Source organism: Folsomia candida, unplaced genomic scaffold, assembly GCF_002217175.1.
Source record: "Folsomia candida strain VU population unplaced genomic scaffold, ASM221717v1 Fcan01_Sc006, whole genome shotgun sequence".
NCBI lineage: Eukaryota > Metazoa > Arthropoda > Collembola > Entomobryomorpha > Isotomidae > Folsomia > Folsomia candida.
The window spans coordinates 7,328,021-7,350,567 of record NW_019091198.1 but is presented as its reverse complement, the minus strand read 5'-3'; the positions used below and the strand labels follow the sequence as shown (position 1 = coordinate 7,350,567).

Here is a 22,547-nt window from a genome sequence, read left to right as displayed (position 1 = left end):
AGAAGTAATCTACAAGCTTGTTAATGCTGAACATTTCAGACTTAAGCACATTGGTCAAGCGACATTGAGTTATTTTTAGCTTCAATAGGTGAATACATTAGAATACGTTCGATGAAACGGGAATGAGAAATGCGTGCATTGTTTCCTGCTTTAGGATACACATTTTGAGACGTGATATGGCAGAGATGATCGAGACTGGTAGGGATGCATGTGATATAAGGTCGTCCAGAAATAGCATTTTTCTTGACATCGGCATCTGAAACTGAGGAATGAGATGTGCAACAGAAGAAACATCCGAGCCAAAAGAGATCCGATACATAATCCATCCGGCAGTTTTATGAAGTTGTTGCACAAACAAGAGATTTGATATTTTAAATAGGCTTTAAGTGTTTGTTTATTCAGTTCTTTGTGCCAATTAATATTTTGTTTATGCAAAATGTCATCGGAAGACGAATCAGTGTCCGAAAGACCAATTACACCATCCAGGCGGCGGACAAACATGCCACTGCTGCGGTCTCAAAGCCGACAGGACGAGATCCGGTTGGCTTGTCTCAAAGGAGATCTCACCTCGCTCGAGACCTTGATTAGAGGTAATGCCCCTCGGAGCAAGGCCTTATCATGAGTTGTGATGTGACGAGTAATGATTGATTTTGCTGATTGATTTTTGTTGTAGGAAATGTTGAAAAGATAAACGATCTTTTTGAGGATGGATGGACTCCTCTCATGGTCGCTGTTAATGGGGCAAACCCACCTGTGGTCAAATTTCTACTGTTACAAGGAGCTGATCCAAATAGGTGTCGAACGGGTGAGTTTCGGATGCATATAAAACCAAAATTATTACAACTAAAAAATATATTCTTGGTGAAAGATGGATTTTCCCCACTGATGGCAGCATTAACTTCGTCTCGGAGTCGTGTCCTTGTCCAACAATGTGCTCAACTTTTAGTTGACGCTGGTGCAGATGTGAGTTGTCGGAGTGAGGACGGTCTGACGCCATTGCTGCTGGCTGTCAAAGATAACCGAGTTCCGGTCGTGGATCTGTTGGTGTTTCATGGGGCTGATCTGGACGCCACGGACAACAGTGGTCGCACGGTTAGAGGAGTTTGTGTTACTTTGCAGATTTAGTTATTGAATTTTGATTGATTGTTTGTAGGCATCTCAACTTGCGAAAGAGCGCAACTATGATCAGATTTTACTAACCCTGCACAAGAAGGAAGTAGACGATCCAAGATATCTCCAAAGTCATAACGTTGACGACAATCGTCACAGTTTGCAAAGCGAAACAATGACACCGAACAATAAAGACGTGCCAAAACTAATTACTGGTTCGGATACAAGTGATATTTTCAGGGATGATGGAAATATTGTGAAACCAAAAGAAACGCTTGTGTCACCACCAATAATTTCTATAGAAGAGGGAAGCAGCGATTTAAATGTCAATTGTAATGCAATCGATGACAAAAATTTTGAACCACCGAATCCATCAGTTCAAACCCCTATATCAATAAAGGATGAGATGGAACAATCCGTAGAAATGGTTAACAAGGACAAATTATTATCAGAAATGGACAATGATGTTCCTCAAAGCAATGATGGCAAATGGTACTTAAACTACTGTCTGTTTTTTTAATACGCACTGTTCTTGCATAAGGTAATTTTTCATGCATTGCAAGAATTTTTAAAAAGTGGGCAATCATAACCAACGACATGAGAGTAAAATCCACCAGTAATTATGTAATTTTTTATAAATTCGCAAAAACAGTGCATATTTAAAAAAAACAGTAATTACTTCAAGTCATATATATAGCAATCTCCTAAATTATAGATTAATTTTTAACCTCATTATTTCTAGCCAACCGTCTGAGAAATCTGTTCCTTCTTCACCAGCTTTATCCACTCCATATTCCTCTTCTTCCAATGTTCCCAGCAATAGTGAAACTCGTGGACATGAGGGTTCGTCGTCAATGCTAAAATTCGGAATCGCCGTTGGGGTATTTGTTTCAATGGTGGGCGTTTATTATGCAAAGTTTTACTTGCAGAAACAATGAATAATATTGTTGATTTCTGTTCTACACACCACAATAAGTTATTCTATGGTGTAGAAATAATATATAGTCTTTCAAGTAACTTGTATTACATTATTTTGTGATATAGAAATTCAAAATAAATATTTTAGTGCAGAATACATAGGATGTTTAATTATTTCGATTCAAAAGCATCACAATTTATTATCACAGAACTTATTGTCAATAAGACAAGTATTTCAAATGTCATTATTCCACCACTCTCATTGTCTTATACTGATTTATGACACTTGGAAAGCTATTATAATAAAGCAGAGTTTGCATAGTTAAGTACATCTCCAAGGAACGTTTTACATTATTAGCGTCGTTATTCTTCGTTGTGCATAGGCACGTGCTACGTCTGCTAAATATATTACCATAACTTATATTTACTTATCGCATACTTACTAATTAACTTATCGTACATCAAAACCGGTATAAAACGTATATGGCGGTATCATCAGTATTAATCAACTTTGTCACCATCTCAAGTCCATCAGTTGTACTCTACACTAGATATTTATGTATACATAAATTACTTCAACCAGTGAGTGGGTTCATGTCAATCATTAGTTTTTCATTTCGACTCATCATCCCGATTGTTGGATAGAAACCACCTTTTGGTATTCGAATCTCCTTCATCCCGAGCAGTTTACAGTTGCGCATAAAAAATACCTGGAATTTAAATGTTGCAAAATCCTTGATAAAATTGAATATTTAATCACAAGTCAAATTCGTACCTGAACTTTATCTTCGTACACTTGATTCTTGTTATTCCACCAAATGTCATCCTCACTCTCGCTGCTTGCTTCTAAAATATTGTCCATGTAACCCCCACTCGGACTTTCGGATCTAGGAAAACTACTTTTAGCTATTGCATTCTTTTCCCAAGGCCACTCGGACGACGCTGATTCTTCCTCTGTCACCTCCTCTGGTTGATCTCTGCAAAAATTTGTTCCACAATGAACGGATTGACTCGCAAGAACTAATTGTATTTCAGAAAGCAAGTTGTACTTGTGGACTTACTTTGCTAGATTAGGACGAGAGTTGTGTAGATGGGACGGGAACACGATTCCACAACCCAGTACATCATTAGAATGACATTTTGGTCCAAATGGAGTACCAATGCCACCTAAAATGTAGTCCGCTATTATTATTCAAGAACTTGACCTCAAAATCAATACGTCAGAAATCAATTGAAACGTACTCCCGATAAATATTTTCCCATCATCCGCATGATACGCAATTGACCCTCGATTCCATCCTGGGTGTTTGTGGGATGGATAATCCTTTGTTATTGACACAAACAATTACAAACACTATTTAAAAATACGTGTCATAATTCCTTACTTTTCTTGCCAGTCCAATGGCAATGTAACAGCTTTCCCCTGGGTGAATAATGGTCACTTCGTAGTAGTGGTTCATTGGGGTCAACGGTGTGCAGGACTGGGCTAAGCCATTATCGTATATGCTTTTTCCTCTACCAACGTACTCTAGAATCTAATAATAGCATGGACATTAGTACTAAAACTATTGTTATGTAGCATTGTTCAACTAATCCAACTCACACATCCATTTATCTGGATATCATGCAACCGTGTCCACAAATCCTCGCAGGTGTCAATGGTCATTGGGACGACGTCAGAAGACGAGCATGAAGGCGACCCCGGTGGAAGTGGTGGTGACGATGATGACGGATGTTGAAAATTAGTCGAGGATTGGTCTTGATGATCGTCATGATCGTCAACCTCGGACGAGGATGTCGTACTATTTGATAACGGACCATCTAAGACGGCCGTATTTGCAAAAACTAAGACGTCATCATCAATCAAGTACTCTCCACGACCCGTTTCCTCCGAGGATGTTGAGGAAGATGCCCCTTGACCCCCTTCTTGGAGGAAGGACTGGTGAGAATCTCCAGATCGGCTGGCTTCCTCAGCATTTTTAGCCATGAGCTCATCCGCAAACGGGAGCGATGACTAATAAATATATGCATTTTTCCAAATTAGATAAATTGTGATCTTAGTCTACAAAATTACCACTACTTACCTGTTTAGCTATAGCTGCATAGCTTACGGTCACGTTTACGTTGATAGAATTACGTTGTAGGTTTCGGGGAAGATATTTAATCAATATTCAAGACAATTGCATCATGTCCAGTATAGTGATTCTTATTGCGTAACGAATATCTCGTCCTCCTATAAGTTTAGATTGGACCAGATGCAAGGAAGAGGCTGTTGTCTTTCAATGTTTAGTAGGAAGGCTAATCATCTATCCGAATTAACAAATGGCAGAATTTTTCAGGAACTCAATTTACAGGACCCCGACTGTCAAGGAAAATCGGGGATATTATTATTTCCGAAACCCGCTATAGCCGAAGATTAATCTTGCATGCATATCATGTAAGCAAGAAATGGAAACCTGTGTGCAAAGGAGAGAGTGAGAGAGACTGCTATGAAATGATATACTCCGAACCGGGTAGTAGAGAAAGGAACGGAAAACATGGAAACTTCCAACACGAATCCCAATAAAATCCGATCATGGCATAAAGCTTGGCGGAAGTTCTGTACTGTTGTAGATGACTGATTGTGGTGAGAGGCTATGTATATGGCTGGAAAGAACACCACTTCCTACATATATATTGCATATTACTTACTCCACTCTGCCTGTGAAATAGGTGGTGTCATAATAAAATGAGAATCCAGAGATACACAGAACATGGGCAAGTTAGTAAGGAAAAAAGAGTCACTTCCAGTTCCGGTTCTCTCCAGGAACTCAGTTTTTCAGCTGATTTGTAATTACTCCTCGACAAATATATTTTACTCGTTAGCACAAAAATTTGCAATGTGATAACCTACTGAGAATTCACGCGTTGAAAAAATCCTGTTAATTTTGTGCGACTAACACTGAAATTAGTTACTAAATGAAATGATTTGTTTAATTAAGAAGTGAAAAGTATTACTAACCTTTTACAATCATTTACAAAATTTTCTAGTCATGGAATTATTTCATGTCACTGCTTGACTTGGCTGAAAGAATGGGATCAGTCATTGTGTGAATGAGTAATTGAATACTCATCCTTTGTTCATGTTTTGTTGTTTCTGCTCTACAAAGAAATGTTGCATCTTGTTGTTCTGTCCAAAAAAATTCTCACTGGTGGCACATGCTTAAGTAAAAGTATCACTGAAGCGAAGAATGCATGACAATTGGGATCCAACATTTCCTGGTAACTTGCATTATCAATTAATTATTATGAAATGTACGATGAAATAGGATTTCAAAGCAAAACGGTATTAAAAAACATGCCTACTTTTCTGATTGCAGATTTGACAAATATTGTCCGTAGATGAGAATAAGCTAATGTTTCTGAACATCAGGAGTCGACTACCAATTTAATATGCGAAATTTTCCGTGTAAGAAGCTCATAAGGATGCTTCCCACGAGAAACATGTTCACTAGAACTTTCCAATTGAGGCGCAGATACTGCAAAAATTTACTTCAGGTAGAGCCGAATAACCGTTAATTACTTAATTGTAGTTTATGCACATTACTGAATGATTTATGTCGATATTCCAGATTTCAGTAGTCTTGGTGCTAATTGTAACCATCGGGCTAAATTTGTTGTTCATTCTCGAGACGGGAAGACGCCTCCAAAATCAACAGGAGCAGTTTGATATGCAGCACCAACGAGGTCATGGTCCAACAGGAAACGAAAATGGTCAGATATTGGCTAAATACGTAATTTGTATGGTTTCCGAGAAATTCTAAAATGTTTTTTCTTAATTTAACAGAATTGTTAAAACAACCCTTGAAATTACAACAAGCTGTTGACAGCAGTGTTCCTGGTTCTGAGAAAAAACATTCCTTTCGTACGTTAACCATTGAAGTGACTTCTAGTCAGTCCAAAGTGTCCGTTGCTGTCGACGGAACAATGGTAATCGAGGACAATGAGGCGAACAAGGGTCGAGGAATTCATGTTGTAGTGCTGAATGAGGCGACGGGTGCTGTGATGGCGCAACGCATATTTGACACTTATTCACCCCATGAAGACGAAGCTCTCATACTTTTCTTGAATATGGTCTCTCCTGGTCGAATACTAATTTTCGCAATCAAGGTTCGTTTTCGACAGATGCATTGTATTCGCAAATTTCAAAACAAGTAATATCTCTTGCAGGATGAGGGCACTTTCCAAATGAAGGCAAATGCGCGAGAGGTTCTAGAAAAATTGGGATCCAAAAAGGCAAAGCATTTAGGATGGAGAGACATGTGGGCGATGGTGACCAAAAAGGGGACAGGTCCTGGTGACCAATATCCAAATTTAAAGAGTCGTATCCTCAATAAGCCATCCATTGCGGTTGAAGAGTACAGTCGTAGCACAGAGTTTCATAGTTGGGGAGCCCCTGTATCAGTGACAGCGGAAGTACCTCTCACCTCACCACAGGGTCAGTTTTTAACCATTGTCTGACTTGCTCTAATCTTTACTGAGAATAACAATAATAATGTTTTAAATGCAGATAGCGAATGTGACTGGGGTTCCTCGGAGGAGGGTGAACGTCGTCGAGAATTTTGCAATCATATCGAAGGTTACGGAAGTGTATGTAGTTGTCACGACCCTTCGCCCATATTTTTTAAGCGCAACCTCTCTGTAAGAAACTTCTTTTAATCATGAATGTGCTTATTTGGTGTTATTTTTTTGGTGACAAATTATAGATATTAGAATCCACTCTGGATATTCCTGTGGCTGTGATTGCTAGCAACCGTCCTCATTACCTGTTCCGGTAAGACGTATTCAGTACTTTTCGCCTTGTTACATTTGGTATTTGGATACTTATGCGAATATTTATTTGTCTTGCGCCAAGAATGCTGAGGTCCATGTTGTCCGCAGAGGGAGCCAACCCTGGGATGATCACTGTGTAAGTTTGGAAAGTCAATGAGCGTGACGTAGCATGCAAAATGTATACAATTCTGCTTCTATTCGTTTCGAAAAGGTTTATCGACGGATATTATGAAGAACCAATGTCGATATGTCGCCTTTTTGGACTTCGAGGAATACAACATACGCCTCTGGGTTCTCGAAATGCAAGAATTTCTCAGCACTATAAAGCGTCCCTCACTGCCACGTTCAACCTCTTCCCAAAAGCAGACTATGCAATTATTGTGGAAGAGGACTTGGACATTTCTCCAGACTTCTTCTCGTAAATTGCTTTAATAACACGTGGACATACTTTACTATGAAATATGTTTGAAATTAGCATACCCTGTTTTTGCAGATATTTTAAGCAAACGATGCGACTTTTAGACGACGAAAGCCTATATTGTATATCGGCGTGGAATGATCAAGGGTACGAACACACAAGTTCTGACCCAAAGCTTCTTTATCGAGTGGAAACTATGCCAGGTTTGGTATTACAGTTATAGTTAAGTATAACCGTTACTTTAAAGTCCTATTTCCACCAGGTTTGGGTTGGTTGCTGAAAAAGTCATTGTATAAAGATGAGCTTGAGCAGAAATGGCCTACCGCAGATAAGGTATTTTATATAAACGCAATTAAAGTTCATTTGCACGTGATTATTGAATTGTTCATGCAAAAAAAAAATATTTACACCAGATGTGGGATTGGGACATGTGGATGCGCATGCCAGAAATTCGCCGTGGTCGTGAATGCGTTATTCCAGACTTATCCAGAACTTATCATTTCGGAGCTTCCGGTCTAAACATGAATTCTTATTTCCAAGATATTTACTTTAAGAGACGAGCTTTCAACACTCAGCCTTCAGTGCGACTCGATAATCCCAACAGGTAAATATCCATCTTCTAAATCGAATTATTATTCATCGTGTATGTACCATTAAATCAGTACAAAATATAATTGAGCAATTAATTATTCCATCGGTGTTTAGTCTGACCAAAGCGAATTACGAGGCCGTTATTCTCGATTTACTGTCCAAAGCGCAAGTTCTTGACCACAGCAAATCTCCTTGTGAAGAGGACTTTGTCCCAGAGTCGCAGGTGAGAATCGTCGTATTTTATTTTAAAAAAACATTACCCTACACTTGCCATTATTTTATAGTCAAGTTTTTTGCAGGGCGTCCCATTAATTGTTTTTATTAAAATGGAAGACGGGAAAGATTTTCGCACGTGGTTGCATATGGCCAAGGTTCGAATTTTAATGGAAAATTAAGTATTGAGTGCGTAACTAAATATGTATGTCCGTATTTTAATTAGTGCTTTAAAATTTGGGACTTGGATGCTCGAGGGTATCACAACGGCCTTTGGAGATTACATATGAAAACCAGTCAAATACTCGTTGTTGGAGTTCCATATTCTAAATACGCGTAAGAAGCATAAAATCATTTCGCATATGCAATCATGATAAATATGCAAAAATATTCATATTTTTCAGGCACTTCAAGCCTGCCACTGTAACTCCGTTGTTTTTGGACAACACAACATAATGATAATCGCCATAAGAATTAACGTTTACCATCTAGTCTGAAACAGTCAGTGCAGCTGCCGATAAGCGTTCTCTTCTATTCAGGCTAGGCTGTTGATGCAATTGCTATTTAAATAGGTGTTAAAGTTCCTCAATGAGCAATCAATTCGTGCGGATCGAGAGACAATTTCATAATTTTTGTACGTTCAAACAGTGACATGAGCAAAACATAGCTAGCTACAACATATATATTAAATATATCGCTAAAATGAGATGAAAATGAGATAAATAAGAGTGAGAGTAATTAATAAATAAGTAAATGATGATCGAGATTCGGATTTGTTTGGCAGATTTATTACTTTTTGTTGGTCATCGACACCATAGTTTACATATTTTTATAATGGGGCTGGGACAATTCAACACTTTGATATACAACTGGGATTGTTTCAGTGATACACATTGATATTGGGGTAAAGCGTTTTGGTTGTCTGCAAAGAAAGTCATTTATTTAACTGAATACTATCCTGAATATTCATATCCTATCAAATTAAAATCATAGTATTTTGTTTGAACTGATCCTTCACTACATGTTTTAAATTTCACGCGTTACGTACTTTACTGTTACAATAACACATATATATATTATGTAATGGGTGGTGGTTATAAAATAATGGATTAAATAAGCATTTCTTGGAAATGTATTAAGATTTGGTTTGTAAATACATTTTGTTCAGCATGTCACACGACATGTAAATACATACGTACGTCGCACCAGCACGGTCTGGGTGTCAACTTTACTTACTTTTTAATAATAATAGTTCATATAGTGCTTGCTTATTATTGTAATCGTATCAACTGTTTCTGGTTGATGTTGTTGGCATTATCACCAAACTTTTTTTGCCATAATTGGTTTACTTACATACTTAGCTAAAGATTTCAGTCATGTTATTAATAAATAAATAATAAAGAATGAGTTACCAAAGCATGAGTAACAGTAGTAATTTTCAGTTTTTGATCAGCCTAAAAAGACTTTGGCAACTTTGCTAACCGTTTTGAATTCAATCACTGCTTGTTAACATTTTAGTATTGTTGGGGTCTTACTTATTATATTACTAATAAAAATACAAGAACTTGAATAATAAAGAAAACTAAAATTGATACTGCAGCTTGTAACTCATTAAGGTAAACATAATATATGTTATCTTGTAGGCAAAAGTAGTTTTCCTTAACCTAACTTCATTAACGCCTTTGACGACGGCAAGTCGAAAGTGACATTAATAATGTTCTCTCTTTCTCTCTGGTGTCTGGAGTGGAGTTGGAAAAAAATCTCCATCATTTTCATCCTCATGTTCATGTATGTATTTATATCCAGTCCAGAGTATTGAGTACAATATACTTAACATTTCTTAAATATAGTTACAATGGAATTATAGACTATTAAAATCAATCACGACCCAGTTACAAAAATTTCAGCACCGCAGTTCTCTGAATACCGATATTTTTACATTGATTCGTTATCATCGGAAGTAGAAAAGGTCCCACAAACAGACCGACAAGAACAAAAAAATTGTCTTTCGCCTGTATGTGGGACCAAGACTGAGAAGCTATCCATTCAGAGAATGCAGTTTTGGAAACATTACATTATTACAATCACCTTCTGCTCTCCTTCGTACTTACTCAAGTTTTACATTTTTTATAAGAACAATTCAGCTTTGGAAAACATTTTTTGATTTTTTACTAAAATTGTAAATATTATGATGTATTTTATAGGTCACTGATTGATTTCGCCGACATATGTATTCACACTTTTGCTAGAATGTGTATGGATGAAAAAATTGCATACTGTGCCGCCACACCCACTTTCCGTTACAGATTGTGGCAGCCCATGTCAGACAATTAACTAAGGCAAATTGTTGCTTATTTTGTTTAATGTTGTCTTAATAAGTAACTTTTCGTTTCTACCTAGATCGCTCAAATTGCGTTTGGCAAATTCTTCTTGAATATTATTCTTCAAGAGCCAGCAAAGTAGTTTTTTCTCATCTACTCTGCTGATGGATGATGTCGACTCTTTTGGAAAACAAAATCTACTTATATAAAGAAATTATCATATATTACAGGTAGCAACACAAAATTCGGATCAAAAACATCATCTAACTGCTTGAAGCATATTAAATATGTATGTCGCACAACATATATTTATGGGATATACATGGAGTAATAAGAGAACAATATTTTAAGAAGCAGTAGTTTCCCTGCTAAAATAATTAATAAAAACAAAAGGCTTAAATATTATTGTATGGGATTGGTTCAAGTCTTCTCAAAAAGATACGGCTTCTTCTTTAGGTTACATATCATATTTGCCCTTCTCCTAAATATAGTAATATAATAAACAGGGGAAACCCAGTTGCAAAATAAGTAAGCAAGAATTTTGAGAACTACTGGTAAAAATGAAATACTCTAGGTTGCAAAAATGAGCTAGATTTAGATGATGATGTATAAATTAAAACCTTAACCTATAGTCTCTAGTTTCATTTGTATTGTAGTTTGATGAATTATTTTATGCAGTCTTTTCCGTTCTTGGAGATTTCTTACATATACCTTGACATCTAAATACTTAACGTTCCCTAGTTCTTAGATTTTAAAACTTGTTATACATATAGTGTAGTAATGTAAGCGAATCGTAATCTGATGAACTACATCATCATCGGTAAATGCTCACATATAGACGCTCACTCGCTTTCCATCCAACCACTCTTTCAAAAATCATTTAACGTTACCTACAGTTTCATACCAACTCACGTTACTCAAATAATAATAATAATTATAATAATAATAAGATACATATCATAAAGATGACAATGGCTAATAATAGTAATAATTATAATAATAATAATATGTATGTGCAGTACTCAAGGTTAACGGAGACATTTCGAACACTTGTTTATATCGGTATCATCAAAGACATGACGTGATGTGACTACGTTACTCATTATGTTACATACTCGTAATTCAAACAAACTTTTCCAGCCTATCAGTTGTAGCACCTTAGATTCAAGATCATAATTATCATAATTATCATTTCTTGGAGCAACGCAACCAATATACGATTGCATTTGTATTACATACTTTATCAACGTCGAACAAAAAAAGTAATGTACCATTAGTAGTAATTGGGTGGGACATTGACTAAAATTCCAAACAAAAGTAGTGGTAGTAGTAGTAGGATTACTCTTATTACAAACTAAAAAGTTGTTCAACGAAGATACCTTTTCAGACGACAAAGTAGTTTAGGATTTAGTAGATGATGTTGACGACGATGATGATGAAAGCGACGGGACGACAATTACACACAGCAATTGTAGAAGATTAGATTATGCATGCAACTGACACACTTATACACATGATAATAAATTATTGACTGCCAGCGCTACTGGTTGAGTCGCGGCTCATGTTTAAGACACCCGGTTTGCGTGGGACACGCGGTTGGGCGAACCCCTTTGTGCCATCAGGGCCGAAAGGTTGGCGCACCACAACCAGTCTAGGAGCAGATTCGTCCACCGACAACTTTGACAAACGATTCAGAAGGCGTTCTGGACGTTGACTTTCACTGAAATTAAATTAAAATTGAAAATTCCTGATATTATGTTTTTCTAATTAAAAAAGTGTGTGGTGCTACCTAATTTTTTGTACTACGCACCCGACTTTGACCACGGAGCACGCGGATGACTTTCCATTTCGTGGATTCTGAAGAATAACAAACTCAACTTCATCGCCAGGATTCAAATGTTGATGATCTTTAACTTCTGACATGTGGAAAAATAATTTTTTCCCATCTTCCAACTCATACGACAAGAATCCATATTGGCCTAAATTGTTTAAACAAAAAATTCTATGAAAATATCCAGCGGAACAAGACTTATCCACTGTCAGAACCAATTGACTGTTTTTACCTTTAACTGCCTCAACAGTAGCACGAAGTTTCTTTCGAATAGCTCGAATATTTACTGGTTTTCCTTGAGCATCCAGTTGAAATTCGACAGCTTCTCCCGACTAATAAAATTACATAAAATTACATGTATATTTATTATTTATATACTCTTTGTTAGTAAATTCAAGAAATGAGAAAACTGAAGAATTTGGCATAGAATTTTGGACTACAAACCTGTAGCAGTTCCTTCTTGTTTAGCATTGATATGATACCAAATGGATAAGCTTGTCCATCCTGCCCATCGATAAGTCCAGTGTACTCGGTTTGGTCTGGGTTGGCTCCTCGAAGGGGTCGAACAACAATGCCTTGAAGAATGTCAGGAAACACGGCAGCTCTCCCGATTGAACCCTTTGGGAGGGGCTTAACAATATCTGCAGCATTTTTTCCAGATGTGCTTCCTTTGCTGCTAACAACGTATTCAACCTCCTGCCCAACTTCCAAAGCTGCAAAATCTCCAACCAGGGAGCTAGGAAAAAATCATAAAATGGAAATAATATTTAGACAAGCTCTACAATTTACATTAACGATATTACCATTATTTACATAAAATTGGTAGCAGGGCTCACCTTGAATGAAAAAATATCTCCCCATCCTGGGCCATAGTTTCAATGAAACCAAAACCATCTTTCAAGGCTGCAATGTACCCCTTCATTACGACGCGAGGAGTTTTAGTCGTTGACTGGGGAGGAGACGGGTTGTCCTCCGAGTACCCACTGTAACTTCCATTTACGGCAACGACATCAGAAGAGTCTGAAGGACTCCTGCTCGATTTTCGAACCATGTACATATCCCCTTGTCCAATTTCATCAATGTCCGAACAGGATTCTTCTCGGTATAAACCGTTAGTATTGTTTTCGGGTTCATCCGCTCCAAAGCTTAGGCCACCGTGTTGGGTAGAATTAGAGAATCTCATCAGATACTCTTGGCTACTCGAGATGCTATTCTCCTTTTCTGCTCCAACAAAGACATCGTTGTTGCGATTTTCGTTAACTAAATTATCTCCTCCAACTGGTATGGTATTATCCGCCGTATTATTGCTATTTCCAAGAAGTGAGCTCATGAGAGCCCCCATATCACATGTATTCAACGATCCGTGGTTAAAACCTCCGGGCGCTGCAGAAGCATTTGCAAATTGTTGAAGTAGACTGGTCGGGCTTTCCGACAGAGGACAGGAATTGTCGGCTCGTATATTAGCTGCCACCAGTTCTCGGTTGCGGCGGACTTGGTGTATGTCGAATACAATCTGTGGAAAATTCAAGCACTCGTAATCAAAGCTGGATAACACTTAATTTCCCTTCAAAAGCTAGTATTCAGCTAATTCACACTAATTGTAAATCAAAGGGCACTTGTTAACTGTGACCTGTGATTCTTTATTCACTGAATTTCAAATCGACCTCAGAGAAAAAATTTACTCCTTTCCCAATATAATCGGCAAATAGAACAAATTTTCTTCCCTCATTTTTTTGTAGTAATACGCCCCAGCAAGCCACCCATTTGTATATGTGCACAAAGTTCACATGAAAATGCCTCGATTACACTTTCTCCGGAAAAGTTTTTACTCTCAACTACATGTACCACGATTATGAAATATGGGGTATGACACCTGCATAAGGTGAGTACTATGCAGTACAAATTAGTCTGAATTTCTTGAGGAGTTTTGCAAACGGTTACTAATAAATCGCCAGGAAGCCTTGTAGAGTTTTTCGACTAATAGTGCAATCGGATAGTAGGCTTTTAATTAACTAATAAAATCAATGAAGATTATCAATCAACGTACCTTTGTACCGACCCGAATGTTTCGAAGATGTTTGCAGTCTTTCCAATGGAATTGAATGGTATCTTGCTGCCGGGGCCAGCCACCGTTGGCGCTAGCTTCGGCATACTGAATTACACCCGGCTCTCCTTGAGCATCATTTCCGTTATTGCCGGATAACTGGGCGAGTACTTCAGAGCTGGAAAGGCTTTGGATCAGCCTTTCAGTCAAGTTGGTTGGAAGACCAAGGTTGGACAACGACGGTAAAATCCCAGCAAGTGCTTCCTGACTCACCTAAAATGCAAATATTCAGATTAGTGTTTATGTTAATGCTTGCTTATGTTATTTTCAGAGTTTTGAAAAGTAAAAGATTTGTCCTTGACGGTTGTAGAGGACATTTTAATACTAATACTTAATACTAGAAAATTAAAAGTTCACATACCCATGGGGTGGACGGCTCTCGAGTAACAACTCCGTGAAGACCTTGACTTACTGGAACTTCAAACTGAACCGATCCATGCTTCAAGTGCTTGATTCGGATAGCAGATTGACGCACTGGACTGGTGGGATCTTGAACAATAGTAAATTCTACATCGTCAGCAATTTTGGGCTGACGATTGTATTCCAGGCACTCTGAAATGCGGAAGTACATTTTCTGATCTCGCTCAGCACAAGTAATGTATCCACAATCTCCTTTTAGTCCAGAAATGACTCCCTCTTCACGCCTTTCTCCGGACACTAAAATTATAATCACAAGATTGTATATACGCTCTGTCTCAAAATGAAGAGATAGTTTTATAAAATTCTACTATTTTCTAATAGCTTAGTCCTGGAGCCTAAAGTTTTATTATATTATAGCTCAGGTATTGCTACAAGTTCACGCCAAGTTTCATTAACATTTGACTTAAATCAAGAAATTTATCTGCAATCTTATAAAATTAGTCAAATTCGACTGTCTCAAAAGTAAGAGATAGGGCATTTTTTGGAATTTAATTATTTTATAAGTTAATTTGAAGGGGCTAACTACCTTTAAAACTTATTCTAGTATTCGGTATAACATTTCCTAGCTAGAATTAACGCGAATATTCATCGCTTCATGGAGTCATTGAAGTGCTGAAGGGTCTCCAGCGGGATATTTGCCCATCCGCCATGCATCATTTGCTCCAATTCCTTTTTGGTTCGAAATTGACGTCAACCCGACGCGAGAAGTTGACCCAAAAATTCTTCATGGGATTTAGGTCAGGACTGCTAGCCGGCCAAGCCAAGTTCCCGGCATTTTTCCTGGCAAAGAAGTCCATGATAAAACCGGAAGCATGAATTTGGGCGTTGTGATTCTGAATATCCCACCTTATCAGCAAAATTCTGGGTCCCTAGCTGACCAGATTTGCCTGGCGTACTCCCTGATAACCTTGTGAATCTGTTCTGGGTGTACTCGTGCTATTTCGGTCTTTCCACGATATCCAAAACCTCCCACAATATTACCAAATTTTCCCTTAAAAATTACAAATTCAATTTAAATTTGTGGTTCATATTTTTGGATGAATATTTTTATGCAGAATATTTTTTTAGTCCCATGCATAACCTACATTCTTGTCTAAAAAATACCCCATACCAAAATGTGTTAATAAATGTTAACCATATTTAAATTAAATTTGTAATTTTTAAGGGGTAATTTTGAAATATTATGGGAGGATTTGGATATACTGGAAAGACCGAAATAGCACCGATTACACACAGAACAGGTTCACGAGGTTATCAGAGAGTACGCCAGTCAAATCTCGTCAGCTTGGGACCCAGAATTTGCGGATGAGGTTGGATATTCAGAAGCAAAACTCCAAAATTCATGCTTCCCGTTTAATCATGGACTTTTTTGCCAGGAAAAATGCCGAGAACTTGGCTTGGCCGGCTAGCAGTCCTGACCTAAATCCCATGAGGAATTTTTGGGCCAACTTCTCGCGTCGGGTTGACGTCAATTTCGAACCAAAAAGGAATTGGAGCAAATGATGCATGGCGGATGGGCAAATATCCCGCTGGACACCCTTCAGCACTTCAATGACTCAATGAAGCGACGAATATGCGAGTTAATTCTAGCTAAGAAAGGTTTTTCCAAATACTAGAATAAGTTTGAAGGGTACTTACTCCCCTCAAATTTACTTATAAAATGTTTAAATTTCATAAAAATGCCCTATCTTTTACTTTTGAGACAGTCGATTTTGACTAATTTTGTAAGATTGAATATAAATTTCTTGATTTAAGTCAAATCTCAATGAAACTTGGCATGAACTTGTAGCAATACCTGAGCTATAATATGAAAAAACTTTGGGCCCCAGGAGCAAGCTATTAAGAAATAGTAGAATTTTCCAAAACTATCTCTTCATTTTGAGACAGACTATATAGGTACTCAATTACTCAATTTAAAATCATACTTATTAGGAGGAGTAATATTATTATTCAACATGTTAGCAATAATAATTGTGTGGTAGTTGATATACACTCACCTGAGAAAGATTCTTCTAATAATACTACATTTGTAGCTCTCTGTTGTTTATTGCGACGATCGATAGCCAACTGAAACTGGACCCAGTCCCCATGTCGCATAGTAAAGAATCCAACTTGATCTTTCTCTCCGAACACAACTTCCAGTTCTTGGCGATCCGGTCCACGATAACGAAGCCTACCCTCAGCTTGTTCCGAACGAGGTGTGGGACCAAGAGCAGCAGGACTTGGACATTGACTTTTGTCTATTGGCTTCAAAATCTGTCCCTTCAACGTGTCCATCCCAATATCCTCAAAGCTAACAGTTCCATATGGCAACTTGGTGATAGTGCATGCCACTTCTTTTCCCTGTAAACACATGCATCCATGCACTTTAATTCGCCAAAATATCGCATACAATCAAGTTATAAAAATATAGGGGTACGTACGCTTCGAGTCACGATGTTGAACTCCACGTTATCTCCGATCGTGACGCTGTCAGTGATCCGAGTTTCAGAGAACTGGAAGAATATTTCTTTAGCGACATCCGCCCTCTCAATGAATCCAAAATTGTCCTTCAAGGATCCAACTACCCCCCTGTATCGCACAGGTCGTGCTGGATTTTCCAGTCGGCAATATCTCGCCGTCAAGTTTCCACTTCTCTGGTTGGTGGCTATTTGGAAGCTCACGGTATCTCCCACGGACAGAGTCACATTTCCTTCGATGTCTTCTTGACAGTAGGGCAAGAAAAAGCACTCTCCTCTATTTTCATAGCTGATCCGTCCTTGGAGTTCTCCATTGCTCTCGTGATGCAACTCTGTTGTGACCGTACCAGTCACTCTTTCTTCACTTAGAACCTGTCCAGTAAAAAAACCCAGAGATTATGGGCGTCTAGGTTATTTTGTTAACACATCATGGAATATAACAGACGTACCACCTCAGGTCCAATTTTTGTGACCGCACTAGCAATAGGCTTCCCAGTTCGTCTATCATACGTCATCTCAAACTCCACAGGGTCGCCCAACTTGAGATGTTCAATGGTTCCATCAAATTGACTAAAGTGGAAAAATAGTCGAGCCTGTCGCTCACAGCACTGGATAAATCCATATGAATGCTAAAAACAAAGACCAAAAAACATTGTAATCATTACCATTCATATCCCTAGTATTCCCATAATTACTACTACCAGAAGCTTCTCAATGATTCCAGTCTCTCGAACTCCCTGATTCTGATTGAAAGAAGTTCCCTCCCCCTGCTCACTTGTCTGGCGATTGTTGGTGTGGTTGTTGCTGTTACTGCTATGATTTCCAGAGCTGGTATTGTTGAAGACGTTGTCGCGCTCACGGTAATTGTTGGAGGAGGACGAATTAGTAGATCCGAAATGAGAAATGTGGAAGTTATTGCTAGAGTCGTCATTTCCAGAGTTACTAAATGCAGAGTTCAACTCGCGAAGTTCTCGCTGCTCACGTAACTCTCGCTCTCGCTGGCGATTCTCTCGTCCCTGTGAAATAAGTAAACATTGTTATTAAAGTCAATTAAATAATTAATTGCTCACATAGTATATCTAATCCTGGGACCAACCCGTTTGGAACCCAGGGACTAATCCTAAGACTGTGTGTGGGTATGCAATGTAAACAAGCGATTCCTTTGTGCTAAATTTCTCCACATTTATTTTAAAATTAAAAAAATATCTTATTCTTACCGGGATGGTGTCATCAATGGAGAAGGTGCTGATCGGAAATTTGTTAGTAGTTGCATAGTTAGATTCCGACGAGTTGGATGAGAAGTTGTTGTGGGAGGAAGAGTTGTTTCCACCACCCCCATAAAAGTTGATTGGAGATTGGGATGAGCCAAAAACTGGAGAAACTTCCCCTTGTTGCTGTTGCTGTTGTTGCTGCTGCTGATGTTGTTGTTGGTGTTGTTGGTAAGTAGGACTCTTATTCATCCCGTGTACGGTCAAGTTATGGCTGTTGCTACTTTGTTGGTGTTGTTGTTGTTGTTGTTGGCCATTGGGGTCCTTTGGATTGAAGAAGCCGAAAGTAGACATGGACGAGAACGGATCGAAACCTCCCCCTCCAGAGCCCCCCAAATCCAGTCCGGAATGGTTGTTCATCGACCCAATCACGCCGGCAGGGTTACCTATCAGGTCAAAGTCTGCAATTATTAAAAAGTTTTTTCTTAGAGGAAATTCTTAATGCATGACGATATTGATGATGAGTTGTAAAAAAAATAATAAGTGCAAAGCAAAGTAAAATGTCGCCTTACCAGTTCCGCAGCCGCCATGATTGCCATAGATGGAGGATGAATTTTGGAGTCGGGACCCCCCACCCAGAGAACGGTTCCCACTTCCGACGGCCGTTCCCAGCCCACCAACGGGCCCGAGAGAGCCCCCAGTCACTTGGTTGAGGAGGGCCTTGAGGTCCAACAATCCCGAGGGATCGGCCCCCACGCCACGACTCCCCCCAAAGTTCCAGCTTGACATTGAAGACTTAGGTTTAGATTTGAATCTGTATCTGGAGTCGTTATTTGGAATACGACGATGGTGGTGATTATTGCAGAGATTTGTTCACTTATCGTTTTACTAAAAAGTTTATTCTTCTAATAAGACAAACTGCTCTGTGGCAAGCAATTGAAAGTTTTTTAGCAGGTTTTTTTTCTTCTTTTTTAAAATATTATTTTATAGTGATGATCACACGGTTAGTGAAATGGGCTGTATTTTTTTAAGAATAGAATAGTTGAAGTCTTAACGGTAGGTTGTTTCCTATGAAAATGGGCACTCAGAACGGTTGACGTTAGTTTCGCGTCACGTATGTATGTGTAGTTAGTTAGTTCGTTACTTATTCTTTCGACTTGCATATATCGTTTAACATGGAGCTGATTTATTTATTTTTGATTTGACAATAAGGTCGTTCGTTGCTGTTGCAATCAATCATATATAAGGTCAACGGCAACCCGAGTAGTTCTTTAAACAATTCTTCTGCAATTTACTAAATGACTTGGTTTCGGAATAGTAGTAGCTTCTTCTTTCTTCGTCTTTCAATATCAATCCAGGTCAACTTGTTTTGAGCTCAGTCCGCAAAGGGTGTGGTTTTAGGTTTGTCGATGATGGTGATGTCGTTTAGAAATTAGCCTCGTACGTTCCCCTTCTTCTTCTTTTGCTTTGGTTTCAGTTGAGGTGGTCCTAATCCTATCTTACTTTCCTCCCCTTTCTACTAGTATAATCCTCCTGCCTACCTGCCTTCCTTCCTGTCTTCTACTAAGGTATTTCTTCTTATTATTGTAATAATAATGCAGATAGTGGTGGCCTACGACGATGATAAGCACCTGCTCTCATACATTGCTTGTTGTTGCTGTCCTACTCCTCCAGCATTTTATTATCGCTTACTTTTTCTAATTATATATATATGTTTATATATTTAGCGTATTATTATTATAACAGTAGTATAATATGGATGCACTTGTAGTGTTTTTTAGCCGGCTCAGTTTTATTATCTTAAGTTGCTTAGATTACTTGTTTTGTTTTAATGCAAGAGTTTCCAGAGTCTCTTATGACTTTTTACAAATATCACAGTAAGTTGCGAAAGTTCCCTAGTGTCCCTGTTACAAAATTTCAACTTATTACAGTTATCGAGTCGCCGAGTCGAAATTTCCTACTACAATCAATCAATCATATAACGTATATAGTAGTGTGTGTTTAGTGCACCTCGCTTACAGATGCTCTCTGCTTTTATACTGACGACGATGAAACGAGAGGATGACGACGATAGCTCTACAAGAGTGAGTAGAGTATCTAATAATATGCGTTATAATTTCCGCAGTAACTTACTCGATAAGCTTGTAGGAGAGTTGTGAATGGTGAATTTCGGACATCACAATTGCTTTTGCATACTCAGTTTCAATTACGAACTAGGATAACAATAAAACACTTGGTTTACTTAATTAGTCCTTGGTATGTTCTCTCTGCTTCGTCCTTTTCTTCTTCTCTATGGCCCCAAAAGGGATGAATAAAAGTGGAAATGAATCAAGTAGTGGGGTCTTTTTCGTTTATCTACCTGTCTGCCTGCCTCTGTCCTACCTTAAAAAAAATCCTCGTTTCACTCGTTTTTGGGTTGAAAAAGAAAAAAAAACTGTTTTCCTCGTTCCTTAATTAACTCTGTCCTTTTTTAATTCGTCTCTTATTACTTAACTACTATAGTACGTACGTATGTATTATATTCTAGGGAGCACTTTCCGTCCTTCTTCTTCTTCTTCCTTCGTTATTAAGTCTAAATATGAATAATGTTGAACTTTTTCTGAGTACTTCGGATCGGACTTATCATCAACAACAACAACGACTAAACGCTGACGTTATTTTCCTTATCTACTTAAGTAGTGACTTATTTAGTAACAATTTCCAAAAATAGTATATTTCTTTGCCTTCCTACTATCCTGCTCCTGACTCTCGTCGTTAGCCAGCAGTAATACGGAGTTGGTTTGTGATTCGAAATTTCTGTGACCGCACAAATTCCCTACCGCAATTAGTAAATGTAGCAGAGAGAGTGTGTAGTGTGTGATAGTTAGTTACATACAGTATAGAAAAGTAGTGGTGAACAATTAACAATAAATAATTGTTTGTCCCTACCTCGCGGTAAGATTGAGATGGTTTGGTTTCGTTACAATCCAGTCCAGAGATGCTTTATCTTAATAACAATAATAACAATAATAGTTAGTTACAGATAGTACAGTAGTCAAGTTTTTTTTAGCGTAGAGTGGCTCGTATTATTTTCTTTCTCTCTCCTTTTCTCAATATTTCGTATTATTTTACACCTAATTCGGAACTCCCTACCTAAAAGTTATTAGATTAAATAATTTCACTCGATGAGACAGACTCGTCGTTGCTTTTTTACTTAATATTTTAGAAATAATAATTATTTAGTTTTTTAGAATTACCAATTGTAGTTTAGAGTTACCAAAGCCCCCAGCTTACAAATAACGTACCTCACGAAGTATGAACTCACTGACTTTTCGAATCAACACTAATGCCAGCAACAATATCGTCGACTTGGCCAACTACATATAATAATGTAACATGGTCGGCCATCCTCTATTCCTCACAAAGTCCTGCTGCAAGTTTCCTCTGCAAAGCAAAGGATATTTCATTCCACTACACATTACACGAAACGCCAAATGTATCACATGAAAGAACCAACTCTGTAAAGGCTCGAAACCCCCTGCCACATTCACAAACAACGTTCCCCTCAAGCCCCTCTGGTTCCTTTGTGAGACGAGCCGTCTGCAGATGAACAACGTTCGACGTGCTGATTCCCCTAAATAATGGGGCAAGACTGCTTATCATCAGCAAGCTCTCTCTCATTGGAGAGTGGTGTAAAATCATCACAGTTACGCTACTTCCATGAGACACGCCCGATACTGTCTGTTGCAAAATGTGCAATCCTTTGTCTTTGTCGGGAGTCGTATGAAATCTGTTGGAAATCTTTGAATATAGGAAACTTTGGAATTTGAAAAATTTTTTGAATGCGTATGTTAACATGAGATGAAGTTGTGGCTAAGGTAAAATATTTCTCATCGTCTCACATTCCCACATTCCCCAACTTTACGTTGTTCATGAAAGTATGCATGAAATCATATCAGAGTCCATCTCTCTAATCAGCAAATATGTCTCGAATTCTGCGGAGGCTCATCATTTTTGGTGTGAGTGTACCCAATATCGTTGCCAAACCGGTGGTAGTTTTGTTAGAGAGATAGTAGGCGAGAAGAAGGTTCCCTTGCAATTCAACTTGGTCTGACTTGTCGTAGTTAATTTGTATTCAAAAGCAAGAGAAGAAGAAAAATGGT

General features: G+C 38.2%; 4 protein-coding genes across 6 annotated transcripts; 2 read left to right on the top strand and 2 right to left on the bottom strand.

The window, feature by feature from the left end:
• Positions 1-265: 265 nt before the first annotated feature.
• On the top strand, positions 266-2,180 carry LOC110851362 (ankyrin repeat domain-containing protein 50). Its single transcript, XM_022099103.2, has 5 exons — positions 266-590; positions 674-805; positions 869-1,092; positions 1,154-1,602; positions 1,853-2,180. The coding sequence occupies exons 1-5, from the start codon at positions 437-439 to the stop codon at positions 2,046-2,048; spliced, it is 1,155 nt and encodes a 384-aa protein (XP_021954795.2). The 5' UTR covers positions 266-436; the 3' UTR covers positions 2,049-2,180.
• A 14-nt stretch (positions 2,181-2,194) lies between these two features.
• LOC110851015 (SPRY domain-containing protein 3) lies at positions 2,195-4,579 on the bottom strand. The gene is made up of 7 exons (XM_022098640.2): positions 4,113-4,579; positions 3,632-4,042; positions 3,414-3,563; positions 3,271-3,352; positions 3,090-3,195; positions 2,804-3,005; positions 2,195-2,738 (listed from the first exon to the last, which is right to left on the bottom strand). The coding sequence occupies exons 2-7, from the start codon at positions 4,013-4,015 to the stop codon at positions 2,604-2,606; spliced, it is 1,059 nt and encodes a 352-aa protein (XP_021954332.1). The 5' UTR covers positions 4,016-4,042; positions 4,113-4,579; the 3' UTR covers positions 2,195-2,603.
• A 136-nt stretch (positions 4,580-4,715) lies between these two features.
• LOC110850749 (protein O-linked-mannose beta-1,2-N-acetylglucosaminyltransferase 1) lies at positions 4,716-8,828 on the top strand. Its single transcript, XM_022098291.2, has 16 exons — positions 4,716-5,289; positions 5,388-5,565; positions 5,640-5,781; positions 5,855-6,177; positions 6,238-6,505; positions 6,578-6,708; positions 6,774-6,841; positions 6,923-6,976; positions 7,052-7,258; positions 7,334-7,461; positions 7,521-7,591; positions 7,672-7,862; positions 7,964-8,072; positions 8,149-8,220; positions 8,289-8,398; positions 8,467-8,828. The coding sequence occupies exons 2-16, from the start codon at positions 5,461-5,463 to the stop codon at positions 8,516-8,518; spliced, it is 2,031 nt and encodes a 676-aa protein (XP_021953983.1). The 5' UTR covers positions 4,716-5,289; positions 5,388-5,460; the 3' UTR covers positions 8,519-8,828.
• Positions 8,829-8,834: 6 nt separating this feature from the next.
• Positions 8,835-21,814, bottom strand: LOC110850746 (cold shock domain-containing protein E1). Of its 3 annotated transcripts, none has more exons than XM_022098286.2 (13): positions 18,978-21,814; positions 18,415-18,866; positions 17,899-18,213; positions 17,647-17,826; positions 17,162-17,569; positions 16,736-17,081; positions 14,680-14,975; positions 14,262-14,531; positions 13,051-13,727; positions 12,659-12,950; positions 12,447-12,546; positions 12,194-12,362; positions 8,835-12,103 (listed from the first exon to the last, which is right to left on the bottom strand). In XM_022098286.2, exons 1-13 carry the CDS (start codon positions 19,192-19,194, stop codon positions 11,908-11,910), a joined length of 3,918 nt encoding a protein of 1,305 aa, XP_021953978.1. In that variant the 5' UTR covers positions 19,195-21,814; the 3' UTR covers positions 8,835-11,907. The 3 variants fall into 3 exon arrangements, with proteins under 3 accessions (XP_021953978.1, XP_021953976.1, XP_021953977.1); XM_022098284.2 differs by having other exon boundaries at positions 12,173-12,362; positions 18,978-21,812; XM_022098285.2 differs by having other exon boundaries at positions 12,173-12,362; positions 17,650-17,826; positions 18,978-21,812.
• Between the last annotated feature and the right edge of the window lie 733 nt (positions 21,815-22,547).

What these genes read in the sequence shown, in the direction of transcription:
- LOC110851362 (XM_022099103.2), top strand. Translation starts at nt 437, where the DNA reads ATGTCATCGGAAGACGAATCAGTGTCCGAAAGACCAATTACACCATCC. An exon ending in GCTCGAGACCTTGATTAGAG is followed by an intron (nt 591 to 673) that starts GTAATGCCCCTC and finishes TTTTTGTTGTAG; the next exon opens with GAAATGTTGAAAAGATAAAC. An exon ending in CAAAGCAATGATGGCAAATG is followed by an intron (nt 1,603 to 1,852) that starts GTACTTAAACTA and finishes CATTATTTCTAG; the next exon opens with CCAACCGTCTGAGAAATCTG.
- LOC110851015 (XM_022098640.2), bottom strand. Translation starts at nt 4,015, where the DNA reads ATGGCTAAAAATGCTGAGGAAGCCAGCCGATCTGGAGATTCTCACCAG. An exon ending in ATATCCAGATAAATGGATGT is followed by an intron (nt 3,564 to 3,631) that starts GTGAGTTGGATT and finishes TGCTATTATTAG; the next exon opens with ATTCTAGAGTACGTTGGTAG. An exon ending in TGTACGAAGATAAAGTTCAG is followed by an intron (nt 2,739 to 2,803) that starts GTACGAATTTGA and finishes TTTAAATTCCAG; the next exon opens with GTATTTTTTATGCGCAACTG.
- LOC110850749 (XM_022098291.2), top strand. Translation starts at nt 5,461, where the DNA reads ATGCGAAATTTTCCGTGTAAGAAGCTCATAAGGATGCTTCCCACGAGA. An exon ending in ACTGCAAAAATTTACTTCAG is followed by an intron (nt 5,566 to 5,639) that starts GTAGAGCCGAAT and finishes TCGATATTCCAG; the next exon opens with ATTTCAGTAGTCTTGGTGCT. An exon ending in ATTTCTCCAGACTTCTTCTC is followed by an intron (nt 7,259 to 7,333) that starts GTAAATTGCTTT and finishes CTGTTTTTGCAG; the next exon opens with ATATTTTAAGCAAACGATGC.
- LOC110850746 (XM_022098284.2), bottom strand. Translation starts at nt 19,194, where the DNA reads ATGTCAAGCTGGAACTTTGGGGGGAGTCGTGGCGTGGGGGCCGATCCC. An exon ending in GAATCATTGAGAAGCTTCTG is followed by an intron (nt 17,827 to 17,898) that starts GTAGTAGTAATT and finishes CTTTGTTTTTAG; the next exon opens with CATTCATATGGATTTATCCA. An exon ending in TACTGTTGAGGCAGTTAAAG is followed by an intron (nt 12,363 to 12,446) that starts GTAAAAACAGTC and finishes TAAACAATTTAG; the next exon opens with GCCAATATGGATTCTTGTCG.